Genomic DNA, 15,980 nt, shown 5'->3' with positions numbered 1-15,980 from the left:
TGTGTGTTTGTACATTTGTACATTGCAGTGTGTAACGACAGATGCCAAATGGATTTCAGCCACTGTTTAGAAAAATTGGTATCCTGAGTTTTTCTAAGATGTGAAGACCACTCGGCTTGGCAGAGCGCCCCGGTTCTATTGCAAAAAAAATGTGCTTCAAGATTGTGCTCACATACGTTGTATATATTCATATATAATACACTAATACTCCACTGAACGCTAAGTATGCTGAAAGGGAACGCTTGTAATTCTTGATGTTGGTGAATGTTTGTGTATCTGTATGTGTTTGTGCTTGCATATTTTGCCATTTCCTAACTTTAAGAATCCTCACTGCCCTCTTTAAAGAGTCAAATCATGCTCTTTTTTTGGCAAAATTGAAGAATTTTGTCCAAAAAATGACAGAAATCTCATAATAATAATAATAATAATAATAATAATAAGTTGTCATTATTTAAGAAAGTAATAATCCATCTACAAGCTTTGGTATACAAGCATTTTGGAAACCAACTCTTTAATTCTCAGGGGCGAAACAGACTTTGGTTTCTGGTAGTGTTAGCGAGCCTGACGGTTCGAATCGGAGACTGCACGGCCAAATTACCAATGTTGGACTGTTTTTTCTCCATCACACAGCCATTAATAAACAGATACATAAACTGAACCCTGATTTAGATAAAAAAATCATGTTTGAAAAAATGATTTTAACATAAGGTCCTCTAGCTTTTCCCGTGAGCATACAAATCACACACTCTCCAAGCCAGTAAGATTTCTTGTCAAACATCGTATAGTTTCTTATGACCGAGAAATGCCCCCTCATACATCTTTGGTTTGGTTAAAAAAATAGATTTAATCAACAGTCCAACTTCACCCTCAGCTGCACAAACTGACCTACTTTAGTTTTAAATCATAATTCAGCTGTGACAGCTTTTTAAATTTGACTGGGCAGTCTCTGAAACCCCAATGTGCAAGTCTTCAACTTAACCTAAAAAGATGCGGTATTGCCATCTTTGGGACATTTGAAGCTTGAAAATACCACAAAAGAGAACTTTCTCAAGAATTGGTTTCTTGTTTGTTTGGTTTGTTCCTAGCTTATATATTGCATAATAGAAAACATACATCGTCTTCTAGTCTTTGGTATTTGGGCTAGTGTGTCAGCTTATTGTCCTAAAGGAGACGTCAGCAGTGAAAGTCTATGATTTAAAAGTTTTTTTACCCAGTGAGGTTTCTATGTTCTATAGGTGAGTTTACCCTTCAGCTTCTTTATGGATTCATGATGGATTTGCAAAAGGCGGTTAGGCTACAAACAATTCGTCGCAGTGAGCAGCCCCTCTCTCAGTTTGTCACTCTCGTCAAAAATTGAACAGACAAACAAACAAAAAAATGTAAAAAGTTTGGTTTTCTCCTCGCTTCCACCGGACGAAACCTCGCCCCACGCCCTCAACCCTCCCCGTATCTCCATCGCCCCACCCCACCCGAGACCTTTCCCTGTCGCTTCCCTTCCCTTCCCTCCCCTCCCCTCCCCCTCCTCGCCATCTATTATCACGCTTTGGTACAAGTGCTGGACGCCGAAGATTGGGTGCCGGGGCTGGCTCCGTCGTCTGTCCATTTGTCCAGGCTCCGGCGGCGGGCATTCATGAAGAAGTTGCTGACGGTGGTGAGTTCAAGGCCCAGCTGCTGCGAGATCGTGAGCTGCATCTCCTTGGATGGTCGCTTGTTCTCCTTAAAGATAGCCAGCAGGGTGCGGCGCTGCAGGTCGGTGAAGACCAGCCGCGACTTCTTTGGCGTGTTGTTGCGGTCCTTGGCCGTGTCCTGCTCCTTTCGTTTGCACGCTGCGAGGAAGAGAGGGGGTGGGGAGAGGGGGACAAAGAGACAATGACAGAGGGAAGCAGAGGATAGGAGGTGGGTTGATGAGAAGAAGAGACAGAAGATAAAAGTGTTAGTGTTGTTTGTTTTGTTATCTGAACAACAGTAAATATTGAAGGAGGATATAGCAGCGTGTCTTATATGAAACACAAACCGAAGGTCTTGTTGACAGAAGTTCATGTTCCTGTCTAAATTTAACCAATACAGCTCAGGTATTTTACTGATTAGAACACAACACAATCATATGAGAAGTAAAATGCAATGTGAAAGTTTAAGATGCAATTTGAAGTTTAATGATGAATGTTTAGTTACTGCCTTTTCCTGTTTGATTTATATTATTTAGGCGTGTAGATAAAGCTGTCAATCGAACTCTGATGTGGATTACACAATCTGGCCTTGACTGCCTGAAACAGTTGGTCCAGTCCCACTTCCAAGCATACTCTGGTGGTTTGTGTGTACTGTGATTTCGAAAGATGAATTACTATTAAATACATGGGAAAGAGGGGCGCCCTTAGGGGTTAAGGCGCAGACAAAAAAATGAGCATGTTTTTCCCCTTTTCTCTGGAGACGGCCTATTGTTCGAAAACCCCAAAAGTCCAAAAGATGTTGGACAAAAGCCCATTTGTCCGACAGCTCGTTATCCTGAAAACAAAGGGACATTGTACCAAAGGCCTATTGCTCTGAAAATATGCACTGTCTGTGCAATAAACAGAATCACAAGGCTTATTATTATGCAGAATGACATGATCAGACCTAGTGTCATGCATTTGCCAAATTAGGGGGCAAAAATGTGCAACCGTCATTCTGCATAATAATGAGCTATAAGCTTCTGTTCTTTGCACGGATAATAGGTTTTTGGTCCAATGCAATATTTTTCGGACTACTGTGGTTTCAGAATAATTGGACCAATGGAATGGCACCATTTCCCTTTCCTTGTTTCTAGTCCTCTCTGCTGTCCCTCCAAAGAGAGTTCAAAAAAAGATGTGTTGTGCATTTTAGCAGTTCCCCATTAAAAACTGAGTGAAATGAATGAGTTGACTAGATTAATCAATCGTCAGAAAATGATCCCCAACTATTTTGATAGTTGTTTAATCGTTAAAGTAATTTATCATGCAACAATGTCAGAAAATGTTGTTTTCAGCCTCTCAAATATGGATATTTCCTGCTTTTCTCTGTGTTAAGATTCAAGATCAGATTCAAGGGGTATTAGAGTGACAAAACAAGACATTTAAAGACATCACTTTGGACTGTGAGAAACTGGAATGGACATTTTTCACAATTTTCTGACAATTTATAGAAACGATTAATCTAGAAAATGATTGTCAGATTAATCGATAATGAAAAACATCTAGCCCTAATCATCAATCCTAGCTCTGATGATGCCTGACAACATCACCAAAACTGTCCAATCAACGAGTCACCTGTCAGTCCATGTGACTTCTTGTTTGCACGTCTTGGTTCACTTTTAATAAATCAGTGTGAACACAAACCGCACCAGAACTAAAAGGCAACTATGTACCACTTTTTCCACTTGGTCTGGATCAATGGAACCAAACAACAGGTGTAAAAGCGGCCGAATATTATAGTCTGGTTTAGGCAGCGTTCTGAAAGTAATCCCTGACTGTTTGTCTATCTCCAACACCTGTATCCTGCCTCTGCTCATAAACAATCCCTTTGAGTGTAATAACATCTCAAAAGTGTCCCTCAGTGTGTTGGGCACCAGATCTGTCCGTCTCAATATATCATACAGAACATTCACTGCCTTGTTGTCCTTTCTTATAAAGTAACATTTGATGTAAAATTATATTTTACAAGTGTATTCGGCATCATCTTCAGCACCATGGACAGCTGACGTCAAGACGCTCTTAATGCTCATGCGTGCTGCTTTGGGAAAAGTGTGTCGATATTTAAGAGCATTCTTAGAAACACTCATTATTTACAACTGTGCTTTTCTTACAATGTCCACTTTGACAAAAGACAGAGTTTAGGATTAGGCTATGTGGTTTGTATTCAAATGAATTTGAACAAATGATGTGATCGTCCTCATCAATTGAATTAGATTTATTTTTAAGTGACAGCCCTATTAGCCTAATATTTGTCTGTTTTTATGATTTTTACTGCCACTGTGTAGTAAGAAAAATGTAAAAGTATGAGATTTATCATAAAGTACTGAACATGTAATTAAGGAAATAAATAAATTCTACATAAAAACTGAGAAAACATGAGGCCAAAGCTCGTGACTTTATTTAGTATATGACATTTAGAGTTATTGTATTATTATACTTATTATATGCTCTCTTAGACTTTTCTACGATCACAAGCTCAAAGAAAAACAAAAGACAAAAAACAGATATCCCTAACAATATAATATAATAATATTATGTAATAGCAATAATAGTAATAGCACACCGTATAATGTGTCTGCTGTTGTGTCTCAGTCAGTCACTTAGGAGGAGGGTGGGTGGGGGTTGGATGGTCTGGGTGCGTGTGAATTAATTACCTTTCTGAATTAAGTATGCACGAGTCAGAACCCAGTAATCAGTTAAGGACTTAATTCAGTAACAAAACTATTACATAAGGGGAAACTATCCTTGCTGTAAACACGCACACACACACACACACACACACACACACACACACACACACACACCCCTCTCCTCTCCGCTCAGCTTTTTATCACAGTGTTCAGCGACCTGACGACAGATACAAATGAAAGATGGCAGCTTGTTGCTTCTCTGCCGCTCTCTGTCTTTGTCTCGTGATAAATAAACGGGTTCCTTTACAGCCTTCTTAATCGAGTCACATTTATGATATCATATTATAACCACAGACTCCATGTTTTTTTTATGGCTGCACCATTTCATCAAATAGCAATGTACTGCATGTCTTGTGCATCATTTAAGACACACATTCAGCATGACGTATTTGGTATCTTTGGAAACATTGCCATAGAATCCAAAATAATGTTCAGTGAGCTTGATGGCAGCTTGTGTGTACAACATTCATTTGTAAAGCCAACAACACTGTGGGGGTGAATAGGTAGTTTTGGGGGAAAGAACTGAGGGACGTATTATTCTGAACACCATTTTGTTTAGTGTTTAATTTAGCATCGTAGAATGACTCAAAGGTAAACGTTCCTGTGTCCCTGTTGTTCATTATTAGCTGTCAATTCTTCTTCTGTGCTCTGTGCTCTGGGTAAATAGGTGAAATGTTACAAAGAGTTCATGTTAATCCTCCACACTGTCAGGAACTGTAATACAGTGTGTCACTGACAGGTGGTACTATTGATCTCTGAATATGAGGAGCAACAAACACACTGGGTTTAAAACATATATTCACTCCGTGTGTGTGTGTGTGTGTGTGTGTGTGTGTGTGTGTGTGTGTGTGTGTGTGTGTGTGTGTATGTGTGTGTTTGTGTGTGTGTGACAGAGAGCGAAAGAGACATGTCTGCTTTGAATCATCACACGTAAAGTGAGAACAAATGGAAATAACAGTGTAATATTCATATGAATGATAACAGCATCAGAATCAGTGCTCTTTTAAATGAAACCCACTTCCTATTGATGCACATGTTTTGCTGATGGCACCATTATGTTTTCATTCAACCTATTTTATAGACTTGTTTCATATCTTTCTTTACCTTTGACTATTTTATACATATTTGTAATATATTATTGTTATAGTTATTATTACTGGATTTAAAAGTGCTTTTCAACTTATTATTAATATTTATAAACATATTTATATGCATAGATGGGACATATTTTGTTTTTATTTATTCAAAGTCTAAACTAAAAACGTTGGATCCGACTATTTACTGGGTGATCTTCGTGATAGAACATCTGACTGTGAGGTGAACTGTTAGTCACTGCTTACTTATTTCCTCTGTAACTATGTTAGACGGTTATTTAAAGAGGGAAGCTCATGAAAGCAACAGTGTGTGTATGTTCACCACTCACACCACTACTCGCAGTGACCCTGCTACACCTGCTATTTGATTAGCATGAAGACACAGGCTGTTATTACTACTGCTGTTTATTACAGCTATTCTACTATCATTTTCTTTGTACAACTCTTTATGCTTTTATTGTGAAATTTAAAGTCTTCTGACATTTTGTCTGATGTACTTCAATTCTAATGATAGGAGAAAATCCTGTCTTCACCTTCATAATAATATGATAAGGATAACACTAAAATCAACAAAACATCAACTAAACTAATCATTTTGAAAAAAGATCTTAAAACATGAATAGCATAAAAGGTTAAATTTAGATGAAAGCTTGAAATGGAATGGAATGGAATGGTAAAACCAGAAGAGACATTTTCAATATTCACAAAAAGCTTCCTTATAAAAATGTCTGAAGAAGTGATTGACTAGTAATAGTGCATAATAATTATAATTATAGTAACAATAAAAATGATTTGGTCATTTTGAGGTCAAAATATGTCTGTGCATCTAGGTTCAAACTGGGTTAAAATAGTTTGATGTGTTTCGTATGTATATAGTATGTGTATATGCACAAAAAACATACACAATTGTGTCTTCACTTCTAAGAGTTGCACTGTCATAATTAAGGCTACAGGAATATATATTCATATATATGATTTTTTGTGCACTTTTGTAGTGTTTGTTTTGCACCTGGCATTTCCTGACTGGCCTTGTGTTGATCATCATGAAGCTCTGGTAGCTGTGAGTAACTGGAGGTACTTCCACCTGACAGAAAAGAGTATACAGGTTTTTATTTTTCAATATTATTTCCATGCATATTTCATGCATGCATATTAAACACATCGGCCTACAGTTCTGAGTGAATATAGTTGCCCCATGTTGTTTTCACTTTGATTTACACATTTCATTTTGCATTTCCCGGTGCTCTCGGCCATCGTGTGTCTGGTCAGATTCCTTTAATTATAATACATTTTGTACTTAAATCTGTAAATTACACAACAGCTTTTTTTGTGAAATGAAAAAAGGCTCTTGTAAATAGTTGTAAAAAAGCACTGTTTGGACATTTGTACTAAAATCCAGGAATTGTATCTGAACTATGGTACCAAAAACATTTCAAACCGATACTGGACTCGAAACTTATTTGATTTTGAAATCATCAAACCAGTGTTCACTTATCATATAACAATTTCCCTTTTAGACATGTCATATGTAACATTGCTGGCTTCATCTGTGTGTTCCAGGTCTTCTTCTCGTAGATATGACCGACTATAGGTGTCTGTTCCTTAATGTGAATGATATTATTCAGAGTGCTGCTTATTTTATAATATCCGACAAGACATGAAGTTGGGACTGATTAAATGTGTTCACACACTTTATGTAAAGTATTTTGCTGGATAATTTCAAATATGCAATAAAGATTTTAAATAAAGGGAGGCAGTAGTGGTCTTATATATTGATGTACACACTTTTATTTATTTTTCACCTCTTTAGCTGCATTGCAAGAGGGAAAAATCTCACATGCAAAGAATTTCAACAACAACATGTTAAACAAATGTTTCAAATGTTTCAAATAGGTCAACAGATAAATAATGAAATTATGAAATGCCTTTTCAAACATTATAAATAGATTTGAAATGTAAACCTTTCTCTGTCTCTCCCTGTTTCTGCTTACTGTAGCCCGATGAAAAGCAGTTGAGCAGCAGTTCACCCCAGACTTAAAAAAGAAGAAGTGCAGACGCATTTACGTGTAAAAAGGGAGCAATCAAAATCACCCACCCACACAAACGCAGTGTGCCGTCAATAGAGAAAGAGCACGCTCGAGTGGTTCAATCAGGCTTTTTCCCTCTGGTCGAGGTTACAATGAGGATCAAATACGCAATTATATTATTCAAAAGGGGTTTACCGGTTTCGAGGAGGGGTGAGAGTAAGGAGGGGGAGGGGTGGCTATTCTTTAAAGGTAAGGCTTAAATCAATAGGATCAATAAAGCAGGATTCCTCTGTCTTTCATCAGCTCTCGTAGACATCAGGGTGTTGCTAAATGCGTCTCTAACGGCAAACGAGATCAGCAGAAAGCACGGAGAATCTCTCGTCGTCTCTTTCTATTTTTTCTCTCTGTGTGAGTCAGCTGTCACAGAGTCCCTCATCTCTTTTATTAAACACACTCATAGTAATTACTACGATTACAGCCTTAGGCACAGCCCTTGTTACATCGTCATCTGTATTACACCCTCGACCTTATACACTTTGTTCATACGTGCATCTTCAGCACAAGGTTTATCAGGATTCATCCAAGTAATCATTATTGTCACATAATGATCAGGGCTGGGTATCAAACTGCAAGACCAACTTGTATCAAAAGCTGTATCAAAAGTACTGAATGATGGCAACATTGATTCATAATCTTTTCAACTCTAATCAGTTGGTTCCTGATTTAAATCATAATAGTGTTATACTCGATCAGTTCAAGCCAAAGTTCTGGTTGGTCACATTGTATTTGGACATTTAACATTTAAGAACTTTCTGCAGTTGAAAGTAAAAAATAAAAAGGATCATAGAAATAGATGTTATAGTTCTCAAAGTAAGGTATCACAAAAAACATTGTTTTGGTGTCAGTATTTAAACTCAGGTACTCTTGTGTCTCAAACGATAGTTGATGACTCCGTGAGGAAACCATCATAAACTAAATCATCACCTTAATAATCATCTTCAGCTCAATGATTCACGCCAACATGATCATCTCATCACATGAATATCATGTTCCTCATATTCTAATCATCATCTTAAATAAATAGTTTAAACTTTTCGGAAAAATAAAATGTGAATATCTCTCATGTCTGCGGGTTAAGTAAGTAGCTGGATTCACGGCGTGGTTAGGCTAGCTTTGCATAAAGCATTTTTGACATTTGGAAATAACCAGGCTAGCTGCTTCCGCTGCTTCCAATCTTTATGCTAAGATAAACTAAGCTAAGCTAAGCTAGGCTAATGGCGTCCTGACTCCAGTTTAACACACAAACATTACATTGATATCTATCTTCTCTTCTCACTATTCCTTTAACATCTTCATATGTTTGCTCTGAATCCCGGCCCATTGTAATCAAAGTCATCAGCAGTGTGGTTATTCTCATCACAATAACCGTTAATATCTGTTATTATTATTACCGCTTCAAATTCATCCCCATCCTCATCGTACAAGTTTCTTTCATCATCCTCATCATCATCTTTAATTTTATCCAAAGTATCTACCAGTCAAAACAATTCTCATCACATTACAAGAATAAATCTCATCACAATCATTATTCTTCATAATTATCCACCAACATAATCCCCATCGCCATCCCATCATGTAACAATAACGCTCAGCACAACACAATCATCTCTTCATTATCATTATCACCACTATAACGACCATCGTCACCATCATGATTATAACGATCATCGTCACCATCATGATTATAACGATCATCGTCACCATCATGATTATAATGATCATTGTCACCATCATGATTATAACGATCATAGTCACCATCATGATTATAACGATCATCGTCACCATCATGATTATAGGGTCATCGTCACCATCATGATTATAACGATCATCGTCACCATCATGATTATAATGATCATTGTCACCATCATGATTATAACGATCATAGTCACCATCATGATTATAACGATCATCGTCACCATCATGATTATAGGGTCATCGTCACCATCATGATTATAACGATCATCGTCACCATCATGATTATAACGATCATCGTCACCATCATGATTATAACTATCATCGTCACCATCATGATTATAACGATCATCGTCACCATCATGATTATAACGATCATCGTCACCATCATGATTATAACGATCATCGTCACCATCATGATTATAACGATCATCGTCACCATCATGATTATAACGATCATCGTCACCATCATGATTATAACGATCATCGTCACCGTCATGATTATACGATCATAGTCACCATCATGATTATAACGATCATCGTCACCATCATGATTATAACGATCATCGTCACCATCATGATTATAACGATCATCGTCACCATCATGATTATAATGATCATTGTCACCATCATGATTATAACTATCATTGTCACCATCATGATTATAGGGTCATCGTCACCATCATGATTATAACGATCATAGTCACCATCATGATTATAACGATCATCGTCACCATCATGATTATAATGATCATTGTCACCATCATGATTATCACTATCATTGTCACCATCATGATTATAGGGTCATCGTCACCATCATGATTATAACGATCATAGTCACCATCATGATTATAACGATCATCGTCACCATCATGATTATAACGATCATCGTCACCATCATGATTATAACGATCATCGTCACCATCATGATTATAATGATCATTGTCACCATCATGATTATAACTATCATTGTCACCATCATGATTATAGGGTCATCGTCACCATCATGATTATAACGATCATAGTCACCATCATGATTATAACGATCATCGTCACCATCATGATTATAATGATCATTGTCACCATCATGATTATAACTATCATTGTCACCATCATGATTATAGGGTCATCGTCACCATCATGATTATAACGATCATAGTCACCATCATGATTATAACGATCATCGTCACCATCATGATTATAATGATCATTGTCACCATCATGATTATAATGATCATTGTCACCATCATGATTATAACGATCATAGTCACCATCATGATTATAACGATCATCGTCACCATCATGATTATAATGATCATTGTCACCATCATGATTATAATGATCATTGTCACCATCATGATTATAATGATCATTATCACCATCATGATTATAACGATCATCGTCACCATCATGATTATAATGATCATTGTCACCATCATGATTATAATGATCATTGTCACCATCATGATTATAATGATCATTGTCACCATCATGATTATAACGATCATAGTCACCATCATGATTATAATGATCATTGTCACCATCATGATTATAATGATCATTGTCACCATCATGATTATAATGATCATTATCACCATCATGATTATAACTATCATCGTCACCATCATGATTATAATGATCATTGTCACCATCATGATTATAGGGTCATCGTCACCATCATCATTATAATGATCATTATCACCATCATGATTATAACTATCATCGTCACCATCATGATTATAATGATCATCGTCACCATCTCAGACCACCTCATCAATCTCAAAATCATGACATCAGTACACTTTTAACCAGTAACATAGAGTAAATCACACCGCTAAGCTCCAATGTAAAATGCAACTGATGGTCAGAAACACTGACTCAGTTTTCAGTTACAGTGAAGATTTGACCTTAAAGATTCGGGCTGCTCCGAATTTCATTTGAATTGAATTCAAAGCTTCTAATTAGGTTTTCGAGTAAAGCTTTGATTGTCTGACGTCATATTTTGTGACGACATGACCCTAAAAACCCTTTTGTTATTGTGGTCGTATAAATGATATTTATGGTGCTGTTAGATTGCTGCTGGGCCGCCCCGTTAATACAGGTGAGGGGTGAGGGGAGAGCGGTTCTATGTCCGCAGTGAAAATGTTGCTTTTGAAAGGATAAACGGCAACACATATGGTTTGAAGCAGAACATTTCATTAGATAAAAGTATGTTGTGAATTTTGGAAATGATTACCTCTATCTTTTCCCAATACATTTTTACTTTACTAAGCTCTGGAGTTATTGGAAATCTTTGCATCACACGAGTCGGAGACAATCCTACGCTGCAACCGCTGTAGGCTAATTCTACAAATAGTTTAATACTAATACTATTAGTGTAGCCTAATCTTTATCTGCAACGTGTGCAGATCTACCAGGTTTAAACACAATGAATATACATTTAGTATTAAAAGGATTTGTTCGAACATGTACTGAACACCTCAGTCACCGTAACTTTATTTAATATATCATGACGGAAATGGAGGATTTAGAATCTTCTTTTTGACGTCACACATGTACATGTACACATGTGTCTAAGATTTAAAACAAAATGGAAACATTCTAAAGTCAGCCAGAGACGAAGTTTTCAACCAACTAATGGAGTTATATGAATGCTAGCTTAATTAGACAGCTAACAACAGCTCATAAACAGTAGGTCAAATCCCACATGACATGAATGCAAAAAAATGTAATTGCTGAAAAAAACTGAGATGCAGGCGCTGGTTCACAAGTGTTGAACCAGGCTAAATAAATGGTGAAATTATCCTTTTTAAGTCACACACAGAAATCAACCACGTCTGTTTGCATCTTTTGAGACTTAGGTTTCAAAAACACAATCAGCCAAGAGGTCAAGCCTTCCAATATGGCAACTGAGAGGCATGATGCTACCTATGCTCTCTCTGTTCACTTGAAAGGGGTTGAGTCAAGTGCTGAGCCTCAAGAGCTGGTAACACTCACAGCAAACACATCAGTGTATTAAACAGAGGTTTTAAGAGTCCCAACCTGCCCACTGGTCTTGACAGCGCAATTGTATTTTTGCATTTTCCTTTGGAAGAGGATTTATTTTTTACCAGTGCTTCTATGGAGGGGATTTATTTTGAGAACGAACAAAAATACCTGTGTACATGTGGACTAGCCTTATTTAAAGCTTAATTGAAATAGATTGGTTGATAAGATAACAACTCTTGCATGGACTCCCTCCTTGTCACATTCCCTGGTCTAACATAATTTGTTAATAGTTCATAGTGGCCATGGACAACCACTCCTTAGCTAAAATAGACTTGACATATTTCATTTCACAGACGATCCCCAGCTGTATATCTACAATACATATGTCCAAAGGACTCATGTACTCAGGACTCAGGACTCAACAACTTTGTAACATAAATCTATGGATGAACTCAGCTAAAAATAAAGAATATAATAAAATAAATATGGAAGACATATTAAATATTAAGACATACTTTTAACATTGATTTTTCAAGTGTGTTTTAAATATTTAAATGAATCCTTGTTTGATTGTAAATATGTCATTTACTCAGAAGAGATATGCTTATCAGATTTGTGTTGAGCATATTGTGTTGCATTTTACTCATGAAGTGTGATAAAGAAATACAGTTTATTAAAAGTTTAAAGAGAGGAAATGGGAGAGAGAGAGAGAGAGAGAGAGAGAGAGAGAGAGAGAGAGAGGAGAGAGAGAGAGAGAGAGAGAGAGAGAGAGAGAGAGAGAGAGAGAGGAGCTCAGCAGTCATTAGACTGTTTTCATCCTCACCACAAAGATAGATCACAGCCTGGCAGCTTCACCATCACATCCTCTGTCTCCACACTGAACGTGTCTTTTTGCTGATGGACACTATTTCCTACAATGCAATATGTGACGCAAATGGAAGAGCTACTCAAAGAAATTTGACAAACATGTACAATGTTGGCCCGAGTATCGACAAGTTTTCGCATGTATAAATGTGTCAGCTCTAGAGAAACAGCAGTTATTAGCATTGATAGCGCTAACCCAGACTAAACAGAGATAACCTGTGAGTGTCCTTAACCATCAACACGCAGTAGTAACATTAGCATTAAGAAAGTTACAACATTAATGTTAGCTTGTATACAATTCCTTTTGTTTACCATTAGCATCTACCAGACACTCGACACCAGGTGGTAAAACTGCACTCACAGGAAACTGTATCAATACCTAAAAAGTATGTATTTAATATAAGATCAAAGCATTGATCTAAAATGTTCATTTAACAATCATAAAAACACAGTGAGAGCTGTCTGACCATAAGATAAGCTAGGTGTATCTGTATAATTGTCCTGTATTGCCCAAGCAAAGATTTTCCCTCCGGGAAAATAAAGTATTATAAAAAATGTCCACCAACTTATTTAATACAATACAGGGCTTGGACCAGATCTGTGGTTGTTAACAGCTAATGATGTACTCTGAGCTAACAGGGAGGTTTCCTTCTGGGGATGTTGGACATTTTCTTCATTTAGCATTTTCATGGCCAGACAGTAAAGTAAAAGAGAGAGATGGAGATAAAGAGGTAGAGACTAAGAAGAAATGAGAGAAAAGAAGAGAGAGAGAGAGAGAGAGAGAGAGAGAGAGAGAGAGAGAGAGAGAGAGAGAGAGAGAGCAGAGTGTTTGAAGATCAATATAGCAGCTGAATATAAACCATAGATGTCTGTCAGGACTCTACAGACTCAGACAGACAGGCTTCATTCTGGAAGAAAAGAGGATTGATAGCACAAAGGGCTCTGTCTCTCTCAATATCTACATATAGATCTATATCTACGTATGTCTCTCTTTGTGTCTCTGTTTTTTATTTTTGTCATTTAGTATTTTATTTCTGTCTTGCCTTTTCTTTTTTTCTTTCATCACTTCGCTTCTCCTCTCCTTCCTTCGTCTCTCTTCTCATCATTCTTTCCCCTTTTTTCTTTCATGTGTCATCCATCTTTCTTCATTTATTTTCCATCGTCTCTCTTTTGTCCCCATTATCTCCCTTTAACTCTCTTCTCTATTTACTTTCCTGACTTCCTTCTTAAAACTCTTTCTTCTGCCTCTTCTAAAGGCAGGGTTTAAAGAAACCCTTCACGTCTCCTTGCCTCTGTGTCTCCTTCCTCTCCTTCATCTTCCTGCCCCTCCTGCCTTTCTGTCTCTCTCTTCCCTCCCTCTTTCTCCTTTCTCCATGTCTCTCCTCTTCCTTCTCACTCTCTGCATCTTTTTTTTATTGGACCATTACCACTTAAGCCTTGGTATCCATTACACAGAGGGCATATAAGTGCAGGGTAAGTAGTAAAGTCGCCCTACATACACTTCGCTGCTTGTGTGTGGCGCCACATTTGGACGCTTCAATGAGCAGGCAGAGCTGAGCGATGTTTTGATGAAATCATTAATCAACTGTGACATGGTTACATTGTTAATGTGTGTGATGTGTTCATGATGTCACTGCAGTGACTTTCCCCCCCAAATAATCATGACTGTTAACTGTCATTTAATTAAGTCTACTGCCTCAGGCTTTTGACAATTTAGTCACATGATTTGCTGAACTGGTGCAAAGCATCTCCACATAAGTTCAAGTTAAAAAAATTACAACACATTTTTTTTATAATTAATTGAAGTAATGTAATTCGTTCAAGCCACTTATTTAAAACAGTGAAAACCAAACCAGTTATAAACTCCTACATTTGAAATTCCTTTAATTAACAAATGAAGTAGAATTGAATAGGTATTAATAGATTCAATAATAGATTGTAAGGGGTTTTATATATATATTTATTTGTATATATTTATAATACAACATATAGTTACCCCTTCATTTTGCAATGTAGATGTTCTTGACCAAATTAAAAGAGAAACTATGGATTACAATAGAAGATGGGTTATAGTTGAGAAGGTTTTAAACAGGCTGAAGTTCCAACTTCATTAAAAAGAATTGAAGCTCTCTTATGGTAAACAATAGGGGATAGTTTTCATGTTATTTGGTCAGTTTCTACCATGCAAATCATGCATATAATCCAATAATAATTATGAAATATTATTAATGGGTGAATAATTGAGTTTAACTGTAATAAATAAAATGTATTTGTTTCATAATGGATGGAAGGAGTATGATGTTAAAGTGCCATTGTTACTATCTTTAAATGTCCTAAGAAATGGTGTCATTACTTCCTTAATGTGATGTCTGTCTTTTGGGAAAGACATTAAGCCGTGAGGCTTTACGGGTAGACCTACATTGGTTGGGTAACACCAGTTTTTCTAAATATCCATGGTCATAGGCCACATCACCATCTAACATTAGGTCAGTTAGTCAAAACAACCACCTTTAACCAAATACCAACAGATTACCACCAAGCAAGTAAAAATCAACACCAAAAAAAGAAATGAGCCCATACATACACTCTTTGTAACACTAGATATCTGGGTTAATAAAGCTAATGTTTACAATGTCCCATGCCGTTATTATGGTGTGTGTGAGTCAAAGACTATGAACGCATGGTTGTAAAAAATCTTTACTCTTGCTAGTAGTAGTTTGCAGTACATTACAGCTTGCTGACTTCATGAGAGGCTGAGGCTCGGCATGGCAGCCTGGCAAACACACTTGATGCATCATATCTCAGCACTTAAACTCACACACTCACACACCCACACTCACACACACACACACACACACA

At 37.0% G+C, this 15,980-nt stretch overlaps 1 protein-coding gene across 3 annotated transcripts in view; it reads right to left on the bottom strand.

Moving 5' to 3' along the window:
- Nucleotides 1-1,536: 1,536 nt before the first annotated feature.
- The window catches only part of onecut2 (one cut homeobox 2), a 34,307-nt gene continuing 19,863 nt past the window's right edge, over nt 1,537-15,980 (bottom strand). For 2 of the 3 annotated variants that reach the window (XM_029444910.1, XM_029444909.1), the window contains exon 3: nt 1,537-1,826. In XM_029444910.1, the coding sequence (XP_029300770.1) occupies nt 1,537-1,826 (290 nt within the window). Of the gene's footprint in view, nt 1,827-6,499; nt 6,575-15,980 lie in introns of all 3 variants that reach the window. The other variant, XM_029444908.1, reaches the window with a different exon arrangement.

The sequence above is a fragment of the Cottoperca gobio genome, chromosome 12 (assembly GCF_900634415.1).
Source record: "Cottoperca gobio chromosome 12, fCotGob3.1, whole genome shotgun sequence".
NCBI lineage: Eukaryota > Metazoa > Chordata > Actinopteri > Perciformes > Bovichtidae > Cottoperca > Cottoperca gobio.
This window is presented reverse-complemented; position numbering and strand designations above follow the sequence as displayed.